This window comes from Amyelois transitella, chromosome 24 (genome assembly GCF_032362555.1).
Source record: "Amyelois transitella isolate CPQ chromosome 24, ilAmyTran1.1, whole genome shotgun sequence".
Lineage (NCBI taxonomy): Eukaryota > Metazoa > Arthropoda > Insecta > Lepidoptera > Pyralidae > Amyelois > Amyelois transitella.
This window is the reverse complement of record NC_083527.1, coordinates 2,110,637-2,133,258: the sequence shown is the minus strand read 5'-3', so window position 1 is coordinate 2,133,258 and position 22,622 is coordinate 2,110,637. Positions and strand designations below refer to the sequence as shown.

General features: G+C 38.1%; 1 protein-coding gene across 1 annotated transcript; it reads left to right on the top strand.

The window, feature by feature from the left end:
- Window positions 1-382: 382 nt before the first annotated feature.
- LOC106135861 (tRNA (cytosine(34)-C(5))-methyltransferase) lies at window positions 383-10,694 on the top strand. The gene is made up of 13 exons (XM_013336258.2): window positions 383-652; window positions 1,047-1,139; window positions 1,409-1,623; window positions 1,829-2,006; window positions 2,217-2,301; window positions 2,896-3,035; window positions 3,569-3,702; window positions 4,110-4,297; window positions 5,521-5,665; window positions 7,869-8,288; window positions 9,018-9,184; window positions 9,577-9,732; window positions 10,422-10,694. Exons 1-13 carry the CDS (start codon window positions 530-532, stop codon window positions 10,604-10,606), a joined length of 2,229 nt encoding a protein of 742 aa, XP_013191712.1. The 5' UTR covers window positions 383-529; the 3' UTR covers window positions 10,607-10,694.
- The last annotated feature ends 11,928 nt before the right edge of the window (window positions 10,695-22,622 follow it).

Genomic DNA, 22,622 nt, shown 5'->3' with positions numbered 1-22,622 from the left:
GAGGCAGGTCTTTTTTTACAAAAATTTTTCTATTAAACGTTTTTATTTCTTATTGCAGCAAATTAAGGTCAATTTTCCTTTTAAAATATTGTAAGTATTTTTAACCCTGGTTTAGTCGTATGTTGGTGCTGGTATTTACCTTACACGAACTTACAAGTACATCCCAAGACTACTGATAAGAAATGACTGCTGAGAGAGTGACAATATGATTTTACTACACAAAGAAAAATATATTCTAATGAATCACAATAGATTTCATTTTAGTATGTACACTTAGGTGGCAAATTTTTGTGACATTCTTATATTATACCTACTGCTAATTCTTTAATATTTTTAATATAGTTGCTTCGAAATAAAGTATTCCATGTATAAGAATATTTGATATTTGGCGAACGCAATTTAACCTAGCTTTTCGAACGTCAGTAAAACGGCCAGCCGTCACCGCCAAGTTCCTTCTGTCAACCGGCACGGCACGTCAAAGAAGAGCTCTGAGCAAAAACAAAAGTGATGTCAAATCAAAAGTGATTGAATGTTTAACTTTTCATATAAACAATACAGATTTGTTTCTCTTGGTGCTTACTTAGAAAGAATGGGGCGAAGAAACCGGAACGTTAATAAGTTCGCTCAGAGGAAGCGCGACCGTAAAGAACAGGTAAGTCGGTATAAAAATATTGAAATAATAAACGTGGACTAACCTCAATATTATAAAAGTATGCAGGACCTAATCGTAGTGATTTTGTCCTCTTTGGGTCTAAATGTGTGGCCATGCTCAGCTGTACGGCTCATCAATGGAATTGAGATTCAAATAGTGACAGGTTGATAGCCCATTGCCCATATAGAAACATTATGATTTTATAAACTGAATTTAGATTGTACTCAAAAAGTAGCAGAAACAGCCAAGCTTGCATGAAGGGGTTATGAATGTGAAGCAATAGGAGTATGCAGGGATTGTGGCTTTGGAAAGATGTAGTCTCTGGCTATCCCTCCAGGAAAGAGACATTATTTTATGTATGTACATATATTTATTGAAATTCCAAAAATTTTAGGAGAAGAACCCTCAAGAGAAGCCAGCTGGTGATACACGTAGACATTATGAAGATATTGTAAGAGAAAATGCTGCTTTTGAAGAATATTACAAGGTAAATAACTTCACACATATAAAACGACAAATCCTTTTAGGAATTTTGGGTAAACCTTTCATAGTGCAGAGCTATAAGGAAACTACATGCCAAATTTCTAGTCCTTAAACCCAGCGAATCTGTGGCCTGTGCGTTGTCTGTCAGTCAGTTTGCCACCCACTAATGGAAAAGTTTTACATATATAAATAAAAACATGTTTTGTATGATTGATTTGATTTATACTGTATCTATTTTTCTAAGTCTTATGCTGGCCTTTTTATATATTGTAGACTCAAAAAGTATGCCCTGAAGAGGAATGGCCCACTTTCATGAAGGCTTTACGAGACAATCTACCAACCGCATTCAGAATCACTGGGTCCAAATGTGAGGCCGATGCCTTGCTCCGGATTGTCAAGAGTGAATATTTCTCGGAACTGCTGAATATGAAGCTGAAGGTCGAGGGTACTGATGAAGAAGAAGAGATCAAGCCCATCAATTTACCATGGTATTTAACTTTCTTATTCTTCTTTGTACCCTAAATTGATGGGATTGCCTGATCAATGTAGATGAAGCGAAATAATTATGTAAGAATTGTAGCAAGTGGGTAGATGTAGTCTCATGTCTACCCCTCCAGGAAAGAGACGAGATTTTATGTTCATTAGTATGTATAAGTAGAAAATAAATTTATATATTATATCCATCTTCTTCAGGTATCCATCAGGTCTGGCATGGCAGCTCAGACTGTCCCGCTCTGACATTCGCCGTAACGAAGCACTCTACCGCCTTCATAATTTCCTGGTAGCTGAAACAGCGGCCGGCGGGGTTTCAAGACAGGAAGCAGTGTCCATGATTCCACCAGTAGTTCTAGATGTTCAACCACACCATAAGGTAATTCTGTCTTACTCTATCATCCATAGAAAAGGTTTTCTAACCTGCTCTGTCATCTCTAGTAACAAAGAACTCTACTGCCTTCATAATTTCCTGGTAGCTGAATTGGCACCTGTTGGATTTTGTAGACTAGTTAGTGGTAAAACAAAGTATAAATAAATAGTTTTTATTTACCTGTATTTTATAAGTGAAAATTTATTACAATTCCAGGTACTAGACATGTGTGCTGCCCCAGGATCGAAAACTGCTCAATTGATTGAGTTTTTACATGCAGATGAAGAAAAAATGCCTACAGGTAATCAATAATTAAGTCTACAATTAGCAATGAAGACAAAGCACATACATTTTGTGACAACTTATACAGTACTACCACCACTTTTAGAAGTTGCATTTGCAATATTCGACGCACAGAATTTAGAAATAAAAAAACAGCCTTATTACAAGTTCTTTAAACTTAAAATACAAAAATCAAAATGTCTCCCGCTATCTAGCTAATTTTAGCGTAGAGTTCAATTCGCGGGTTCAAATGGCGCTTTCTGATATGCACAACCGCTTAAATATTTTTGAATTTAGAATTCCGCACAGTTTGGTGGTAGTTGTGTAATAGTATCAATAAATAAAACCATAAGAAAATGGCTTTCGCGGATCGGACAAGGTTTTCGTTACACTATGTTATATATGGATATCGTAAAAATCAACTAACTTGAGAGGCGATCTTCTTTTAGGCGATTGTCTAGCAACCTGTCACTATTTGAATCTCAATTCTATTTTAGAGCTAAAAAGTTGAACCAGGCTGTCAGTATTTTCGAGACTGTTGACTCTGTCTTCCCCGCAGTGGATATAGACGTGATAATATCTATGTTTGTTTGTATAAATACATTTTTTGTAGGTTTCGTAATGGCGAATGACGTAGACAACAGCCGCTGCTACATGCTGGTCCATCAAGCCAAGCGGCTCAACTCGCCCTGTATACTGATCACGAACCACGACTCAGCTGTTATGCCGTCTCTCACCGTCGCTGATGATAAGGTGAGAGCTCTTAGGAATTTATGAACGCCTAGTATCTTCTCTCCACAAGATGAAATTATAAATTAAGGGGAACGTGGGAATTTCGAGATAAAAAAAATTATAATATTACATACATACATATGATCACGTCTATATCCCTTGCGGGGTAGACAGAGCCAACAGTCCTGAAAAGACTGAATGGCCACGTTCAGCTATTTGGCTTATTACGAATAATACCCATATTCAAAATTTTTTTCAACATGTAAAGATCCACACATTCTTTCAAAGTTTCGCATTTATAATATTAGGTATTATGTGTGTTTGTGCTTTTATTGACACTCGTGAGAACCGTTATTAGCTCATGAGCGCCTGGTACCAACAGTGGAAGTTCTTTCTACAAAGTAAAAAGAACGGGTATATTAAAATTTTTGATTTATCCACCATAAGTGTGGAATTTCGTGATAAACACCTTTATCATTACCCAAAGTTTGAAATTAAATTTTCACCAAATGCTACCAAAAAGAAAATTATGTACATGTATCATAATTTTTTAGGATTCGACTGTCGTTAAGCCGCTTAAGTTCGACCGCATCTTATGCGATGTCCCTTGCTCGGGAGATGCGACTCTTCGCAAAAATCCAGACATTTGGCTGAAGTGGTCTACGGGCAACGGAAATAATCTTCATGGGTTCGTATTTTTTTTATATTTCTCCAAATTCGAACACAGTCAACTTTCTGCGTATTTGTATAAAAAATAATATACATACATACATATAATCACGCCTTGTAAAGTAGTCTTGAAAAGACTAATAGGCATCTTTCAGCTGTTTGGCTTAATGATAGAATTGAGATTCAAATAATGGAAGGTTGCTAGCCCATCGCCTAAAAGAAGAATCCTAAGTTTATAAGCCTATCTCTTAGCGGCCTTCAACGACATCCATGGGAATGTGATAATATACATATAAAACTTAGATATGAGTAAATAATTTAAATCTCAATTCCATCATTGGAGCACTCAGATGAACATCCTCTTCGACTCTTTTAGTGAATGTTAGCCCGTCAAGAATGATAGAAACTAATTTATTTGTATTTCAGTATACAATACAGAGTACTGCGTCGCGGTTGTGAACTCCTAGCCGTCGGTGGGCGCCTGGTATACTCCACCTGTTCCTTCAACCCTGTGGAGAACGAGGCGGTGATACACAGGATACTGCAAGAGTCCGGAGACAGTCTACAGCTGGTTGATGTGAAGGATATGCTGCCTGGACTCAAGTTTCATGAAGGTCGGTATAAACTCTTGTATGGTTATGCTTTCCTAGTATTTTGCTACAGATGGTAGATGTTAAAGATATGCTGCCTGGACTCAAGTTTCATAAGGGTGGAGGTGAAACCTTGTATTGTTATGCCTACCTGGTATTTTGCGACAGTAGGTTGATGTCGTAAAAGGCGACTAAGGGATAGGCTTACAAACTTGGGATTCTTTTTTAGGTGATGGGCTAGCAACCTGTCACTATTTGAATCTCAATTCAATATCATTAAGCCAAATAGCTGAACGTGGCCATTCAGTCTTTTCAAAACTGTTGGCTCTGTCTACCCCGCAAGGGATATAGACGTGACCATATGTATGTATGTAAGTAGGTGGATGTGAAAGACTGCTTGGAATCGAGGTTCAAAAAGATAGAGATAAACTCTTGCATGGTTATGCTATCCTGGTATACTCCATGTGTTGTTTCAACTTTTAGAAGAAGTAGAACTAGGCGGTGACTCACAGGCTCGTAAACAGGAGTCTGGAGATAGTCCGCAGCTGGTGGATATTAAGAAGGTATATGTAGCCTGGATTAGAGTTTCACAAAGGTGGGGATGAACTCTTGTATGGTTATGCTAGCCTAGTATACTCCATGTATTGTCTTAACTCTGTGGAGTAGAAGAAGTAGAATTAGGCGGTAACTCACAGGCTCGTAAACAGGAGTCTGGAGATAGTCCACAGCTGGTGGATATTAAGTAGGTATATGTAGCCTGGATTAGAGTTTCACAAAGGTGGGGATGAACTCTTGTATGGTTATGCTTGCCTGGTATTGTTTGATCTTCTTCCTCTGTACGTTAATCTCAGGTATAATCCACACACGTTAACATAAAACGACTTCCATCTGATCAATGTTGGATCATTGTTAAGCATTCGGTTGCTTCAATGTGCACGTTTCCTCAAGATGTTTTCCCTTATCGTATGTGGAAAGCATAAAGGTGGGATACATACATACATACGTACATAAAATCACGCCTCTTTCCCGGAGGGGTAGGCAGCGACTACCTCTTTCCACTTGCCACGATCTCTGCACACTTCCTTCGCTTCATCCACATTCATAACTCTCTTCATGCAAGCTCGGCGGTTTCGGTGACCTGACCCTTTACCCTTTACTCTCACCCTTTTGGTGGGCATACACTCCTATAATTACTTATTTTACAAGCGTACAGGGTCTGATACCTTAAAACTTATTTTTCTTTGAAGGCATGACCCACTGGCGGCCGGCATCCAAAGACATGGTGTTCTACGATAAATACGAGGACGTGCCGGAGAAATGGCAGACCGTGGTGCGACCGCAGATGTTCCCGCCCAGCGCGGAGGACGTCGGGAAGTATCACCTGGAAAGATGGTAAGATTTTTCAAACATAATTTGTATTAGCGTGAAAATAGACTTACAAACATACATATATATGGTCACGTCTATATCCCTTGTGGGGTAGACAACAGTCTTGAAAAGACTGATCCACGCTCAGCTATTTGGCTTAATGATAGAATTGAGATTCAAATAGTGACAGGTTGCTGGCCCATCGCCTAAAAAAATAATCCCAATTTTGTAAGCCTAACCCTTAGTCGCCTTTTACGACATCCATAGGAAAGAGATGGTGTGGTCCTATACTTTTTTGTACTGGTGCCAGGAACCACACGGCACTAAATAGACATTGATAATTATCACTACTTATATATTTTATACGTAGCAAAGTCCCATTATTGTCTCTGTCTGCAAATATATATGCGCTGCTAATATCGGAAAGTTGTGGACGTATGTTTTTCCTGTTCGAAATGTTGGAAAGAGGGTTTTCTGAGGAAGGTTGTTATGTACTACATAACAACCTTCCTCAGATCCTATTCAAAACTTGGCGCGAAATAAATCGTTAAAAGTATTATAATAAATGTGGGTGAGCAAAAAAAAAACTCACCGGGGGTAGGTCAGCCATTGGTATCTCAGAAGCGGATTCAATTTAGCAACGGAAATAATCGATATTAATTGAAATATTTCAAAGTTTTAAGAAATTAAATAATATAACTTTAAATAGAAATAAAAGTTCAGTGCGTGATTTATTATATAGTAAATTGTGCAAAATATACTCGAGATATAAAACAACAATTTGGTTATTGTTCAAGGTAGGTAATTAATAACTTAAAGTTTTAGCCTTTCACAACGCCCCTTATATTTGAGTCTAATATTCCATGTTTAACCCTGGGAGGATTACTAGCTGTATGTATGGGAAGTGAATGTGGTTTCGAAATGGATCTGTATTTTAAAGAATAACCCTCCTGGCGTCCTAATTTAGATTTGAGTGTAGATTCAGTTCTCGATTTTGTTAATTCCTATTAAACCTAGTACATGGATCCAGAATTTTAATTATTTATCCAAGAAACCCCGTGACAAGGTTTATTTCTATAAATGCTACCCGTGCGAAGTCGGGGTGGGTAGATACATAAAGTCACGGCTCTTTCCCGGAGGGCTAGGCAAGTAGATACTATTAATATTTTTTTATTTTATTTATTTATTTATTTAGACTTCATGCACGTATAATGTCCACCGACTTAATGCCACAAGACATTCTCTGCCAGTCGAACCTTTGGACTAAACTGAGATGGATGTACGGGTAGTGCGATAACTGTAAAATAAAAAATTATATAAACATATTATAAAAACATAAGTATGACTATATATATATATATAGTCATACTTACTCCATATAAAATAAACATACATATACTACATACTTTGGATGATTGTGTAAAGTTTAAGGAAATCTACTGGTCAAAAAGAATATCATGGACTTGCTCCCTGAATGCAAATATATCTTTCGCTTTATACACATTCATAACATATCTTCATGCAAGCTCGTCGGCTTCAGGTACTTTTTCGTGACCTTGGTATTCATAATTCACTTAAATACTATGAAAAGGCTTGTTGTTTGAGTCAAAATGTACCAAAATAATTTATTGAACACAAAGCACGGTATAATTACAGACTATACGTGCACAGTATGGACACTCTTTCACCATTAAACCCCGCGCAGTGACCTTAGTTATCGAAGACTGAAGGGATGTCTACCCCGCAAGGAATATAGACGTGATTATGTGTATGTATATATGAAGAAATCTGATTGACATCTAGATTTCGTTACTACCACATATTTTCGCTTAGCTTCGGTGGAAATTCTTTGGTGGGAACCGGGCCTTATTGTCCTTTAATCGCTTCCTGCGATATCTACAGAATAAGATAGGAGAGTGCCGTGTGGTTCCCGGCACCAATACAAAAAAGAATAGGACCACTCCATCTCTTTCCCATGGATGTCGTAAAAGGCGACTAAGGGATAGGCTTAAAAACTTGGGTTTCTTCTTTTAGGCGATGGGCTAGCAATCTGTCACTATTTGAATCTCAATTCTATCATTAAGCCAAATAGCTGAACGTGGCCATTCAGTCTTTTCAAGACTGTTGGCTCTGTCTACCCCGCAAGGGATATAGACATGACCATATGTATGTATGTATGTAATATAGAGGAGTCAAGATAAAATATTTGTAAAATATATTTTTTCAGTGTAAGGATATTACCGCACCACCAAGACACCGGCGGTTTCTTCGTCGCCGTGCTCGAGAAGAAATCTCAATTACCGTGGGAGAAAGAGATAAAAGATGCTGAAACTCCTAAAGATGAGAAGAGAGAGCCGCCGAAGAAGAAAAGAAGAATGGGCGGCTACAGAGAAGATCCATTCGTATTCTTCTCTGGGGAACAAGAAAGTGTTTTTCCGTCCATAAAAGAGTTTTACGATTTAAAATCAGAGTTTGATCCGACTTGTTTACTCACACGATGTTTTGTGGGTAAGAAGAAGAATATATATTTAGTGTCGCCGATTGTGAAAGATGTGGTGGCGAGGAACGAAGCTATTATTAAAATTATCAATACCGGTGTCAAGACGTTTGTCAGATGCGATAATAAGAATATGGTGTGCCCGTTTAGGTAAGTGACATATTATATCACGTCTTAATCTCTAACGGGGTAGATAGAGCTTCTAGTCACAAGACTCATAGGCAATGTTTAGCTAGCTGTCTTAATGATGGAATAATTAAGAGATATTCATAGGATATATATAATAATCCTTTCGTGATCATCATATCATGTTATGTTCTTATCATTATACCAGATCTTGTCCCGGTTGCGTCCCACACTATATTAATCTATTTACACTTTAAATAAATAAATAAATATATATATATACAGGACAAATTACACATATTGAGTTAGCCTCGAAGTTCGAGACTTGTGTTACGAGATGCTAACTCAACGATACTATATTTTGTAATAAATACTTTTAAATATTACTTTAATAAAGTACAAAAATTATTAATACAATCGGCATTCTTAATCAACCTTTGAGTCAAGTAAAAGATATTAATTTATATATACCTCAAACTCATGTTATGAATGCCACTCATAAAATGTGTTACTTAAGTAATTTTGTTGTTCCAATTCATACCCATGGTTCATATTCATAATTTTGTAGCGGTTCACCGAACTTGCTGTTCAAATTTCACACTTATCTATAAGTTAATAAATATCATAGCTGTGGCGTATGGACGGACAGACAACACAAAGGCACCCCAATTAGCTACTCTTATAGATAACCTGAAAACCAGGTATCGTTCTATACTTCCCTAAAAAATGTTATTACTTTTTTGTTTATGCCAGGTTATCCCAAGAAGGTCTTCAGAGTATATCGCCACTGATCGGTCAGAAGCGTCGTCTGCAGATCCTCAAACACGACCTGATACTGGTGCTCCAGAACGACAACCCCAGCAAACCCCCCGAACTTAAACTCTTCAGCGAGCAAACGCAAACTCTTGTCAAGGATTTTGGTAAGTTCAGTAGTTAAGTTGATCGAAGATTTGTAGTTACAAGTAACATGCTTTGGAATTACCAGTTATACATACATATGATGACTTATCCCTTACGGGGTAGACAGAGCCAACAGTCTTGAAAAGACTGATAGGCCACGTTCAGCTGTTTGGCTTAATGATAGAATTGAGATTCAAATAGTGACGGGTTGCTACTACGTTGCTAGCCTATCGTCTAAAAGAAGAATCCCAAGTTTATAAGCCTATTCCTTAGTCGCCTTTTACGACATCCATGGGAACGAGATGGAGTGGTCCTATTCTTTTTTTTATTGGTGCCGGGAACCACACGCCACTTTATATTAATTACCAGTTATAAATGACTATATGTTTATATTTTTTTGCCAATTTTTCAGCTACCGGCAGCTGCGTGTTAGAATACAGCGATCAGGTATCGAACCTGCGCCTGACGCTGGTGGGGTGGCGCGGCGTCCACTCGCTGCGCGCCTACACCGCCGCGGCGGACACCGTGCACTACCTGAGGTTGCTCGGAGCAGATACAAGCAAATATGGTCAGTACATACATAGTAGTCTCTGCCTACCCCTCCGGGAAAGAGGCGTGATTTTATGTATGTATGTATGTATGTATGGTCAGTACATACATACATACATATGGTCACGTCTATATCCCTTGCGGGGTAGACAGAGCCAACAGTCTTGAAAAGACTGAATGGCCACGTTCAGCTATTTGGCTTAATGATAGAATTGAGATTCCAATAGTGACAGGTTGCTAGCCCATCGCCTAAAAAAGAATCCCAAGTTTGTTAGCCTTTCCCTTGGTGGGCCCTATCCTATGGTCAGTATTATTACTATTTAATTCTCAATTTCATTATTTAGCCAAATATTTATTAATTTAGTCTAATGGCTAAACGTGGAATTTCTGTATTTTTAACACTGTTGGCTCTGTCTACCCCGCAAGGGATGTAGACGTGATTATATAAATAAATATATACGGGACAAATTACACTGATTGAGTTAGCCTATGTATGTATACAGTATTACTACACCACGATGATAGGAGTAAAGATATTCCCCCCCTTCTCAATACTCCCTAATAGTAATTCCCCTCACACCCCCCTATTCCAGTCGTAATGACCCCAATGTCGAAACTTCCATATTTAAGGTCCATTTAGTAATATGAAGTTTCACTATATGGTAAAAGAGTATATTAGACTTACTACTCTAAAATCTTTCTTTACAGATGTAAATAAGTTCAAAAAAGCATCGGAAGTGCTTGAAGCGGACGCCGACACGTCTGTAGCCACGGAAACAGAAACTGCGGAAACAGAAACGGGGGAAATAGAAATGGCGGAAACAACGTGCGAAAACGGCGCGAAGAACGGTGATATGCAGATAGACGAAGTACAGAGTACTAGTGAATTATAGTAGGTTGTAAGTTGATTGTTTGTTTATTTTTACCCCACTTCAAAATACATATAAATACTTAAGTTTTAATAGTAAAACGTACATATAATCACGTCTTTATATCTTACGGGTTAAATATAGATGAAACGTTTATTCGACAGTGCTACAAACACAAAACAAATATAACAACAAGAAATTATTAAAACGAAAACAAGTGAGCTGTACTGAAGCTGTGATTATCACCGTTTGAAGTAGAGGCCGAGTGAAGTAGTCCTAAAAAATCAAAAGTAAATACTAAACAATAAAATTTAAGTTTTTTTTGCTTGGATGTCTTTTTGGTGCCTGGAAGTTAGTCTCAAAAGGTCAATATTGGGTGTTGTGATGAATTGAAGGTAACGTAATATTTTTTTTTTACATGATTGTCGCTTCGCATATAAAAATTATGCGAAATGATGATCAGCGAAAACATTATCAGCATTTCGTAAAAAAAATATTGGGCATTTCCGTTGGTCATATTAGGATTGTTATTACACCTTTCTGAGTGTTTTTATTTTGTAAAAGAAAAATTTAAGGACGTGAAAATATTTCAAAACCTTCTGTCTGATAAGTATAAAGTCTTGATTGCCACCTGTCAGGTAGATAGGGACAGTGAAACTCGTTATCAAAATTGCGAAGGCGTTTTTTGTGTATGGTTTCATTTTGGTTCTAACAAGATTTTGCTTGGTCACAAGTATATATTAGGACAAATTTTGAGGGGATGATTTGAAGATTGCATAAAGCTTTTTGCCATAATGATCGTTTCGTATAATAAAAAAACTTATGCGAAACAATCTTTGTATAGGTCGCGCGGTGGTTTAAGAACGCTTGGCAAAAGTAGAAGGGGCATGCGCAGTGATCAATTTTTAGGTCTATTAGGTGGGACGAGGAGAGAGGGGGGGCGGGTGTGCGCCGACGGCGACACGTATTGGTGGATTAGTCACTCTTTACTTCCCGCGTTGAGTTCGCGCGTCCCGTGTCTCTTGGGTACTGTTGCGCACAAATTGTTTTATCGTATTTGTACGCGACAACTTAAAATAATATATCAATTCTCAAACAGTACAAGTCGCCCCTACCCTATGTCCGTCCACGGTTGAATATAACTATGTCAAATTTCATCAAAATTGGTTCAGCCAGGTCAGGTTAAGTGTGAAAACTGAACATGCATACACACATACACATTTTCGCATTTATAATATAAGTAGGGATTATAAGTATTTATAAGGCACAAAATCCATACTAACATTATAAGTATATTATAAGATATGGATATACATAGTTAAATAACCGAGTTAAAACATAGGCTACTTGTTTTTGGAAAATCACGCGGGCGAAGTTGCGGGACAACAGCTAGTATTAAATAAATAAAAAAAAAACATTTCCCTTAGCATTTTTGAGCGCGAATGTACACATGCGCCGTTTGCCCCCACTATTTTTTCCGAGCGTTCTTTAACCACCGCGCGACCTATACCAAAATCGGTATGCAGTTGTTAAATTATGCCATTAAAATTTATATAGCCCAGGGTCGTTATTTAATCCAATGCCTTAAGATTGCATAATGTTTTTAGTCATAGTTTCGCGTAATTTTTCAAAGGTAATTTTTTTTTGCCGTAATCATCGTTATGCGAAACGATGATTATGGCAAAAATGTTATGCATTTTTCAAATTTATGTCAGGATTTAATTTTGATTCTTGAATGTTGATCTCAGGCTTCCTAACGTTAATGCTGTATTAATTCTGGATTACGACTTTTTCACTGTTTTCGCCTCAAGATTTCTGACGAAAAACTGGTTCAGATGTGTTGATATTATCATCGTCATCCGTGTTGCTTTAGAGCCCAGGGTTCAGTTAGGGTTGTCAAAAGTGTAGATCATGAATGATGATCATGATCATGGTGGTCGAACCAACTCCGATACCCAAAAACAAAAAGAACATCACAACACAACAAAAACTACACAAATTAATTTCAAAAGAATAAGAAAGAAATGGTTTTTAAATATGTCTGGATTTATTTGGATTAGGACCGTGAATATTTAACTTAGCTGGTGGTGTTCATTGAATAAATACTTTAATTTTACTAAATCAAAAGGAATAAGCATCAGTTTGTTAACAGCTTTAAACTGCCCAGCAGTTGAATGAATACTAAAACCACCTTTGCAACCAAAATGTGCAAATTTTCCTGTCCCCATAGCATGGCACGCGCGACGCCGTTTTTATCGCGCGAAAAACCATCGCTGTCTCGCTTTTATTATGATGTGAAGTGGGACAGCGATAGTTTTTCGGGGGCTGCCTAAGTTTGTTAATCTAGAGCAACACAGGGCTTTGATAGCTGGGCGATTTCACAGCTGCTTCTAGGGTTGCAACTTGTAAGCTGCATTAGGGGTACGTCATCCTCTGTGTCATCAGATTGATCTTGCGCCGTAATAAGTACTTGAAAACTTGTTTCTGCATCACTGCTCTCTGTGGAGGAAGCCTTAAGAACTAATGTTTTCCTGGGCTTTCTTTTTTAAAGAAGAACCAGCCTGTTCTCTTTCTGAAATATTGTCCTGGTGAATGGATCGACCAGCAGGTTCTTCTAGCTTGCTTTTCTTAGCTTGATTTTTCTGCGTTGGGGAATCATTATTCCGTATTTGCTTCAGATTTTGCATTAAAGTGTCAGGAATCAAATTGAGATTTACAAAGCTATCTTGCCTTGGTAATCAGCTTAATGGTTCCTGTACGTTTTGAGGATATATGCCTGTTTTCCTAAACCCGTTTATGAGATTACTTTGGGTTTCTTTCATGTTATCCAGTGCCGTTTTTAGTAGGTCAAGAAATTTATATTTTGGAACGGTTGGAAGTATTTTTCCTTCCGAAATGTTCTTCCAATTTAGTAAGACACAAGTCAACAAGTCAAACTTAGCAAAAAATGGAAAAACATTTCCGTCAACGCCATTTAATCTTTAACGGCCTGAAATACGCAACATCAAGGGGCTGAAGGATGTGGGTAGCATTTGCAGGTAAACAGATAAAGCATCAGCATCAATATCAATTGATGGCCTCGCATGCTGCTAACACGTCTTTGTTAATATGGAAGGACAAATTATCACCAATTACCACCTTGCGGCCATCTTTTTTCTTTAAGATTGGCAGTAAATGACATTTGAACCAGTCCTCAAACGTGGTACTGTTATGACTTGTTCCTTGTAGCCCATTCTTAAAGTAAAGAAGAAATCAGGCGGATTTCTTCTTTGCTTTAGGTTGGTTTTATAAAGAAATTTCAAATTTAAAGTACTTAGTTTAAATAATCAGTTTGTGTTATTATAATCAAACCATTTATTCAGATATTCGTAAGGCTTTGTCAATAAACAATAAAAAAATTGTGTGAATTTTTCTAATCAGTTCCGCTGATCTTGAAGATAACTTAATTTTATTGCTTCTTTCGTAACCAAAAAAGAGATCTTGTATTCTTTGTGTTAACCATAATCCCATAAATATCAAAAACCGTTACATTATGTACTTAGAAAGTAGGTTCTAATTGGTAACCAATTTAATAATGTTTCAATGCATGGCAAAAGAGAGGGCCAGCTTGTGGATAGTTCTGCAAAACCCTTAGAAGTACACATCTATAAGGTTGGTTTTATAAAGAAATTTCTCCGTACAGTTCATTATCATGAACATTTTGTTTGCAGATTAAATTTTCAATGACGTTAAAAATATCATTAAATTTATTATTTCTCTTCAAATTTATAGTTCTAATAACCAGTTTGTGTTATTATAATCAAACCATATTCAAAAATTCGAAGCTATTATAAAAGTAATTCCACACAATTTGTATTTTCCATTGTATTCGTTTTGTGGATCATTAATTAAACAATCACCATGTTAGATTTCCCCCTGTCTTTTATACTTCTGCAATCGTTTATTTCTCTGCTTCGTCATGCATTTTCCGTCAATACAAGCAGTAGGTTACCTTCCCTTCAACAGCAATTATGGCAAAAAACACACCGTAAAGGTTTTGCTATGCTTTGTGGGATATGACCGTTATTATTGCTGTCGAGTCTAGGAACGGTAGACGAAGAAGGGCGACTTGTTAATTTTGTAGGCCCGATGTTTGGTCGTGCCAGCGTTCTTCTAAATGTTAATTAATCCATGTACGTCATGTTATCCTCTTTTTGGCTTAAAAATACATGCAGACGCCAAGCATTTATTATGCTAACAATGCCTGAGCTAAATGAAGCGAGTTGTTAATTAATTCCTTGAGCAATTCAACTTTTCTGGCCAATCCATTTTCATTAAAAAGTTTATAAACATTCCCACACATCTTTTGCGGTCTTGCAATCCTGCACATGCACGTAATTTTGAGAACTGATCAAGAGTATTAATTTTGACGTTGCTTTTATATCTTTCGCTGGATCGACAACCTCGTCCTTGCCGGGCTTTATACACTGCCACACGTTTTCATGTTGGACGTAAGTTCTTCCTATATGCCTACTTGTTTGTAGCCCGTCCTTATAGTTTATGAGGTAGTGTTGTAGATGATAAAAAGTCACTTTGTTGATAAAAGGTTTATTTGGTACACTACACAGAATATATATATAAAAACTATTTTAATGAGAACAAGGGTTGAGTTCTTAAAATTAATTAGCCCTGACTAAGGTATTTAACAAAACAGTGTTAGGAAAGACGCGCACGCGGTGACTTACCAAAAGAGAAGAGAGGGCGGAAGAGAGTCATAAACATGGCGGACGTACGCGGTGGGAACTAGTAGTGGTGGCGCGTGCGTCGTGGCCTATGATTGGACGGCGATGTCAGAGTCGATAACTATTGGATTAGTCTCGATATCGCCGTGGCGCGCATGCGCGATTCGCTCGTACCGGATATTTGGCGCTACGGTTTGCTATATACTCCCCCTCAAGTCCTGGAGAACGCCCACGCTCCTGGACTGGTACCTCTTTAACCGTAGCCGGACGACCACGTCTCCTTTTCGGAACTAACGGTTTAGGCAGAGAGTCACTATTACTGCGATAGCGCGTAAGATCCTGGGAGTGGTATTTACCAATAATGACGTCAGGATTTTCAGTACTAGCGATAGTGAAAGTGGTAGGACTAAGTTTTTCAAAAATTTTATATGGTCCGTCGCGGCGTGGGAAGAATTTGGACGTAAGGTTTTGTGAGCCTTTGCTCAACAGGTGAGATTTTAGTAAAACAAGATCACCTACCTCAAAATTCTCTGATGGTCGGCGAGATGCATCAGCATATTGTTTGGTTTTGTCCTGTTGGGATTCCACGCGTTCACGAATCGCTGACAACGAACTGATAAATTTCCTAAGGTAAGGCGTTATTTGTGGGACAAAATTACCTTTGTCTAAAATTGTGCGGAGGTCATGCATGACCTCGGTGGGAGACCTCATTTCCCTGGCAAATGTGAGGTATGCCGGCGTTTGTCCAGTGGTTCGACATTTTGCACCGTTCATGGCAAACCTGATTAAAGGTAACTTTTTGGGCCAGGAGGTATGGTCTTCTTCGACGAGATGAGCCAGCATTGCCTTCAAATCGCGGTTTTTACGCTCCGCAGGATTAGACTCCGGGTGGTAAAGAGGAACAAAATTTTGTTTAATATGGAGCACTGTCATGCACTGTCGCATGACAGCGGAAACAAACTGTACTCCGTTGTCTGAAATGATCCTGCGAGGTAGTCCGAATCTCAGAAAATATTCCTCGATGAGATTTTTCGCACACGCTTCGGCTGTCGCATCTTTTAAAGCATACAACTCGGTCCATCGAGTTGCTGTGTCTTCTACTAGTAGGATCCATCGCTCCCCCTGGTCTCCTTCCGGTAAAGGGCCGAACAAGTCAATGGCCAACACTTCGTTACGTTGGTTCATAACGGGAGTTTGAAGTAAACCAGGTGGCTTGGAGTTATTAGCTTTGTAGCGTTGACAGTGGATGCAGGCTTTGACATAATCGGTGATTATTCTCCGCATCCCTGTGAAATAATACAACTGAGCTACTTTTTGATAGGTTCTATCAATACCTTGATGACCAGCTGTTGGGGAGTCATGTAACTCCTTCAAAATATCTGCAACTTGACTGGCCGGAATGACTAGTTGAGGGGATTCAGTGTCAGAGTCTGGATTAAAACGGTACAAGACTCCCTGATCCATTAGATAGCCTCTATCTAGCCATCGTTGTGCTGCGACGTCATCCGTTCCCTCGAGCTCCTTGATAACCTTTTCCAATTCAGGGTCCGCAGTCTGTTCTTGGCGGAGCTGGCTGGGTGATTTAGCAGGCAGATTACAGATAACAGAGCAAAGACCACAGACCGTGCGAGATTCCTCAGAACATATCGGCCTACTCAGGGTGTCTGCCACAACATTTGCCTTACCTGGAGTATATTGGAATTTGATGTCAAAGGATTGGAGCTTTAGGGCCCAACGAACTAACCTACCGGCTGGCGATTTCAAAGACAGCAGCCAGCGGAGAGGTTGATGATCGCTGCCAATTATAACTGGTTGGCCGTCTAGGTAAGGTCGAAATCGCTCTACCGCCCACACTACGGCAAGTGCCTCTCGTTCAGTAGTGGAGTAATTCCGCTCCGCAGCGTTAAGGAGACGGCTAGCGTACTCGATCGGCCTTTCCTGATTGTTATCGCCCTGTAATAAAACCGCACCTAAAGCGTAGTTACTTGCGTCTGTAGGTACGCAGAATGAAGGGACGACTGAAATCGGCTTGAACCAGTATTGGAGCTGTAGTCAATAGACGCCTAAGCTCATTAAATGCCTGTGTCTGTTCTATGCCCCATGACCAGGCTTGGCTTTTCCTAGTTTGACGTGTCAAAGGTTCGGTGACTTTAGAAAAATTCGGAATGAACTTTCTGAACCATGAGCATGTTTGCAAGAAAGTTCGCAAGTGTTTTAACGTACCTGGTTCTTTCATTTCAAGGACGGCACTCACTTTAGCAGGGTCTGTGGATACGCCTTCTTGCGTTATTACGTGCCCTAGGTATTTGACGCTATCTCTAGCGAAAAAGCACTTGTCCCTGTTAACGTGGAGGTTGAATTCGGCGAGCCGCTTGAAAACTGCATCTAGATCCTGTAGATGGCGTTGGTAACCTTGAGAAATGACGAGCAAATCATCTAAATATGCAAGAACAGTTACATCTTTAAGAGCAGAGCAGGAACGAAGACGATCGATGAGACGCTGGAACGTAGCTGGCGCGTTACGAAGGCCAAAGGGCATCCTTTTAAACCTGTAGGTTCCCAACGGGCAGACAAAAGCTGTTTTGTCTCTGTCAGCCTTGCGTACACTTACCTGCCAGTACGATGAGCGCAGGTCCAGTGTGCTCATGTAGCAGTCTCGTTTTGTACTCTGAAGCAATTCATCAATGCGTGGCATTGGGTATGTGTCAGCTTTGGTAACTGCATTCAAACGCCTGTAATCGACGCAGAAGCGAATACCACCATTGGACTTCGGCACCATTAGCGCCGGTGAACACCAAGCTGATTCACACTCTTCGATGATGTCGTCTTGCAACATCTTATCTATTTCATTTTTCATCAACTCTTTCTTAGCGGGGTTGAGACGGTAAGGCGGTACGGCTATTGGTGGGTGCTCACCTGTATCAATGCGATGTTCTGCATGTGGTGTGGGGCCTCCCCCTACTTTAAACACGTGAGTGTACCTGGCGATGACGCCAGCAAGCGCTTGTCGCTCGGCAGGCGTAAGCTGAGTACCTTCATCAGCTCTTAAAATTTCTGCTGAAGCACAGGACACACTACGCGAGATAGGTTCGAAGCACAGTTTATATTGGACCTCACCATTAGTACTGAAGAACCATACGCCCTTATAAAAATCTATAATTACGCCGGCGGCGGTAATAAAATCGATACCTAACAATGTTTCATTATTAGTTGATTCGGGAAAAATTATAAAAGGCATGGTGATAATTTTCGTTTCTAAGTGCACATCAATAGTGGTGGTGAGTACATCCATTGAGCGCACTACGCCGTCGGCAAGCTTTATTTCACGCGACGACGAGTGGAGGCGATGTCCCTGACTTAGAAGGAGAGTATATGAGTCGTGTAGGATCAAAATCGGCTATCTGAGTTATGGCTGAAAAGTGACAATATAAAAAATAAACCCTTTAGGACTGTTTTTCATTTTTACATCAAAATTTTTGTTTGCAAGACAAAATTATCATTAAAGAATTTACAATTTAACTCAAAGTCTGTATTAAAGTTGAATGTTTAGATACGGCAGGTGTTTATTTTGTGCAGATAGCCACATTTGATACTGAACTTTGAAAATAACCGTATTTGAACCTGAGATATAGACAAATAGCCACCTTTGATTCCAAGCCAATGACAAATAGCCATGTTTGATACTAATAAAAAAAAAGTAAAATAAGGGTTGTCACTAAACAATATCATGAGTAAGTATTATTTTTATTTGACACCACTGGGGTATTGTTAGTGATATTGTTACTCAAATAGTGGTTCGGATAACAATATCACTATCAATAAATGTTAACAAACAAGCAGTAAATTATATAATATTTAATTATCAACAAAATTAAAACAAGTGAAATTTTAATTCCCAACAAAATTAAGTTTTTTTTTTGTATACATAAAAATGAAATTAGAATTTAATAACATAAAAATGAAATTAGAATTTTCAACTGGATAAAATTAACGTAACAACAAAATTAGAAAGAAATGATATTTTAATTTTATACTTTATACTTAAGTTACAGTGAATTAAAATGAAATAGGTAGGTACTTAGTTTTTTTTAAACATGAAAATGAAATAATGACTTTCTTAAACTTAATACAAAATTTAATGCAATGTTTTTTAAGTAATAAAATTAGATGGTACCGGTGACCTTCGTGCATTTTTATCACAGAGCAATGAACTTCGCGCGCGGCCGGACTAGAGACGAAAGTTAGTCAAGGGTCATTATCATTAAATTCCAAAATGCGACGTTTGGCTGTCAGCTTAGACTATTCAGATGCATTACTTCTGTAATAATTAGTGTGGGTAAACGGTGACGCCCACTGACACGTTGCTTTTTAAAGAATTTGTCGACAAAGGCGCCTCTAGTAGCGCGCGAGCGACACGGTGATTCAATGCTCTACGATTTTTATATACGAAGATCACAGGCATCATCTAATGGTTCTTCGCAATAATCTTGAATTTGCTCTTCTGGTGAAGCAATAAGAGACTCTTGTGACATAAATAAATTGTCATAAAAGGCCAAAGTTTGTAACTCCTTCCACGTAGGGCCAAAGTGTTTAACTAGCAACTTATTTACATCTTCCAGTTTATTTTTGTTTACAGGTACACCACTGAGTAAAGTTTGCGGCTCAATCATACTTATTTTCTTGCCCTTTTGGCATATATTGGCCGCTACTGCAACATCACTTTTATAGAAAAGTTCTCCTCGAACCAGGACACTGCCTGGCTTTTTCGACCGTTTTAAAATGAACCTTTTGCACTCCTTGAACTTCATAGGCCACGATGTTGTCTGTTTGACGACATTTTTAACGGACTTTCTCCAGTCCTTAACAGGACAATCTTTACCGAATTCCACCAAAGTGGCCGTTTCAGTGATTATGTCTTTGATCTCGTTGGGGTGCAATATTACTTCAAGATTTTTCAGTTTTTTCTCAATCACTCCGAATACTCTATCTGCTGGCATGTATGAGTGCCCCGTCACTGGAAACACTATTTCTATTTTTTTAATAGTATTGTTTTTTAGCAGCCAACTACAACACGTACCAACTAAAATACTATTTTTATTTTGGCCTCCGCAGCCGTCAGCAACCAATCGAATAGTGTCGATATTAGTTTTATCTGTTTCGGTTAAACGATGGTAGACTGCCGATGAAACTAGATTAGAATCCTTATTATGTTCGTTTTCAGTACATACATATGCAAAAATACGTTCTTTTGAAAATGGAAGAGTAGAAGATCCTTCCACCATGGTGAAGTTGTATAAGTATAATTGCCGGCTGTAATACGTGCTCTGATCGGGCAATTTAGGTAGGGGCAGATTTTTTTGGCAATCAAAGGATATTACTTTCAATCCATCAGATATTTCACGTAATTTCTCAAAAAATGCTTTTGCTCGCAACGTATGTACTCGTTTTTGAGTTATCAGTTCGTTCTTTTTTTGCGGGTCACTTTCATTTTTTAACTTCTCTGTTAGTTGTAAACACATTGAACAGACGTCTGTTTTTGGCGATCCAAAACCGATATTGTAAAATTTGTTAAAAATACAACGAAAATACGACTTTTTTACCTTAGAATTTGCAAATTCACTGCTCTTATATATTATAAACAGTTTGTTAATATTGAGCTCTGATGGTAAATACTGTCTCTCTGCGAATTTGCTTTTTCTGCAGTAGTGTGACTCAACACACTTTAATTTTTGAATGAATGCGTGAATAGATTGTTTCTGAGCATAGTATTTATGTTCTTTGTGGTTCCCACCACGCTTTTCGGTAGGAAACTCGGATGTGTAATAAAATCTATTCATTACATATGCCACTCGGTGTTTCGTTACACCAAATATGGACAAAAAGAATTTTTTGCAAATCGGTATTTTTTTTCCTTTATCCAAAATGACGTGATATTTTGTGGCAGTTTGTCTTTGTCCTTTAAATCCTTGTCTTTTATAAGCTGTGCTTTGCACCGAACAATATTTTAAAATAAGTGCGTCTTGCTCTTTTTTTTCACTATGTGCATAAAAGTTGCGGTGCAGTTTCATGATTTGGTCCATTGTCAACTTTGCACACTGTAGCGCTTTTGATAAATGGTTACAGACTCGTTCAGGCGCAGATTTAGAAGAATACCTAAAATAGATAAGTAAGTTCTTTATCTCGATAAACAATACTTGGTAGATGATGTTTATGATATCCATTTTATTGTTATAGTAAAAATTATAAATTATTTAGCTAAAATTATAAATAGAAATCCAAATTCTTAATAAATAAAATATTAAATTACAATGAGATTGTGGCACAGCCCTAGTAACAATACTAACCTCATTCTTTTAGCAACATTTCTTTGCCATTTTTCGGGATTTCTGCGTCGTTTTCGAGAAAACTGATTAGTAACCAACCTAGGATTAGACTCCATTATTTCAATTTCAGTCAATATCTTTAGTAACACAAACTTAAACTGTAATAAATAAATAAAAATCACTCAACACTATTTGTGCAAAATACTGTGATCCGCCATAATGTCGCGCGGCAAATCGACGGCTGTGATTGGTTGACGGATGAAGAAGGCCATGTTTGATTTTGAATCTTTACAGATAGCCGTATTTGAAAATGAACTCGGATTTGACGTGTATTTTGTATGAAAGATATCCATTTTTGATAGTAAATCAATGTATACGTTAGAAGCATTCAAAATTTTAAATGTTACCATAGTCAAAACTTATTTTTACCAAAATTTACAGATAGCCGCCTTTGATTCTATACGACTCATATAGCGAGTGGCCAGCGATACAGTGCTTGGCCGCCGTGTCTATCAACGCGGTACCGTGAAAACCTAAAATTTTAATATTAAAAATGGGTCTTAAATCGCGCCCAAAGGTGGTTTCCGCGAAATCGTCACCGCGTGCAACATCGGTTCCGCTACTTAAAAAAAAATTATCACAACATAACTTATTTATATTATCATTTTTACACATAGGAAAAATTTCCCTACTGGTCTTATCACAAAAGTAGGTAACTCCGTTATTTGAATTTTCGGAGTTAGGACCGTTTTCAAAATTTGAATTGTCACAAACAGATACAGGCAAAATAGAATTGTTACTTTGAATGGAATGTTTAGTAGTTACATCTATATTTGAAATATTTGAATTAAGACAATTTTCTTTACAAGATTTAGTGCAAAAAATTATTTTTGTATTTTTAGGCTTATGGCACTTTATATTTGAACTATTTGATAACTCACATAAACAAGATTTCAAATTACAACATGATGTTTGACAAAATTGGGAAATATCGTT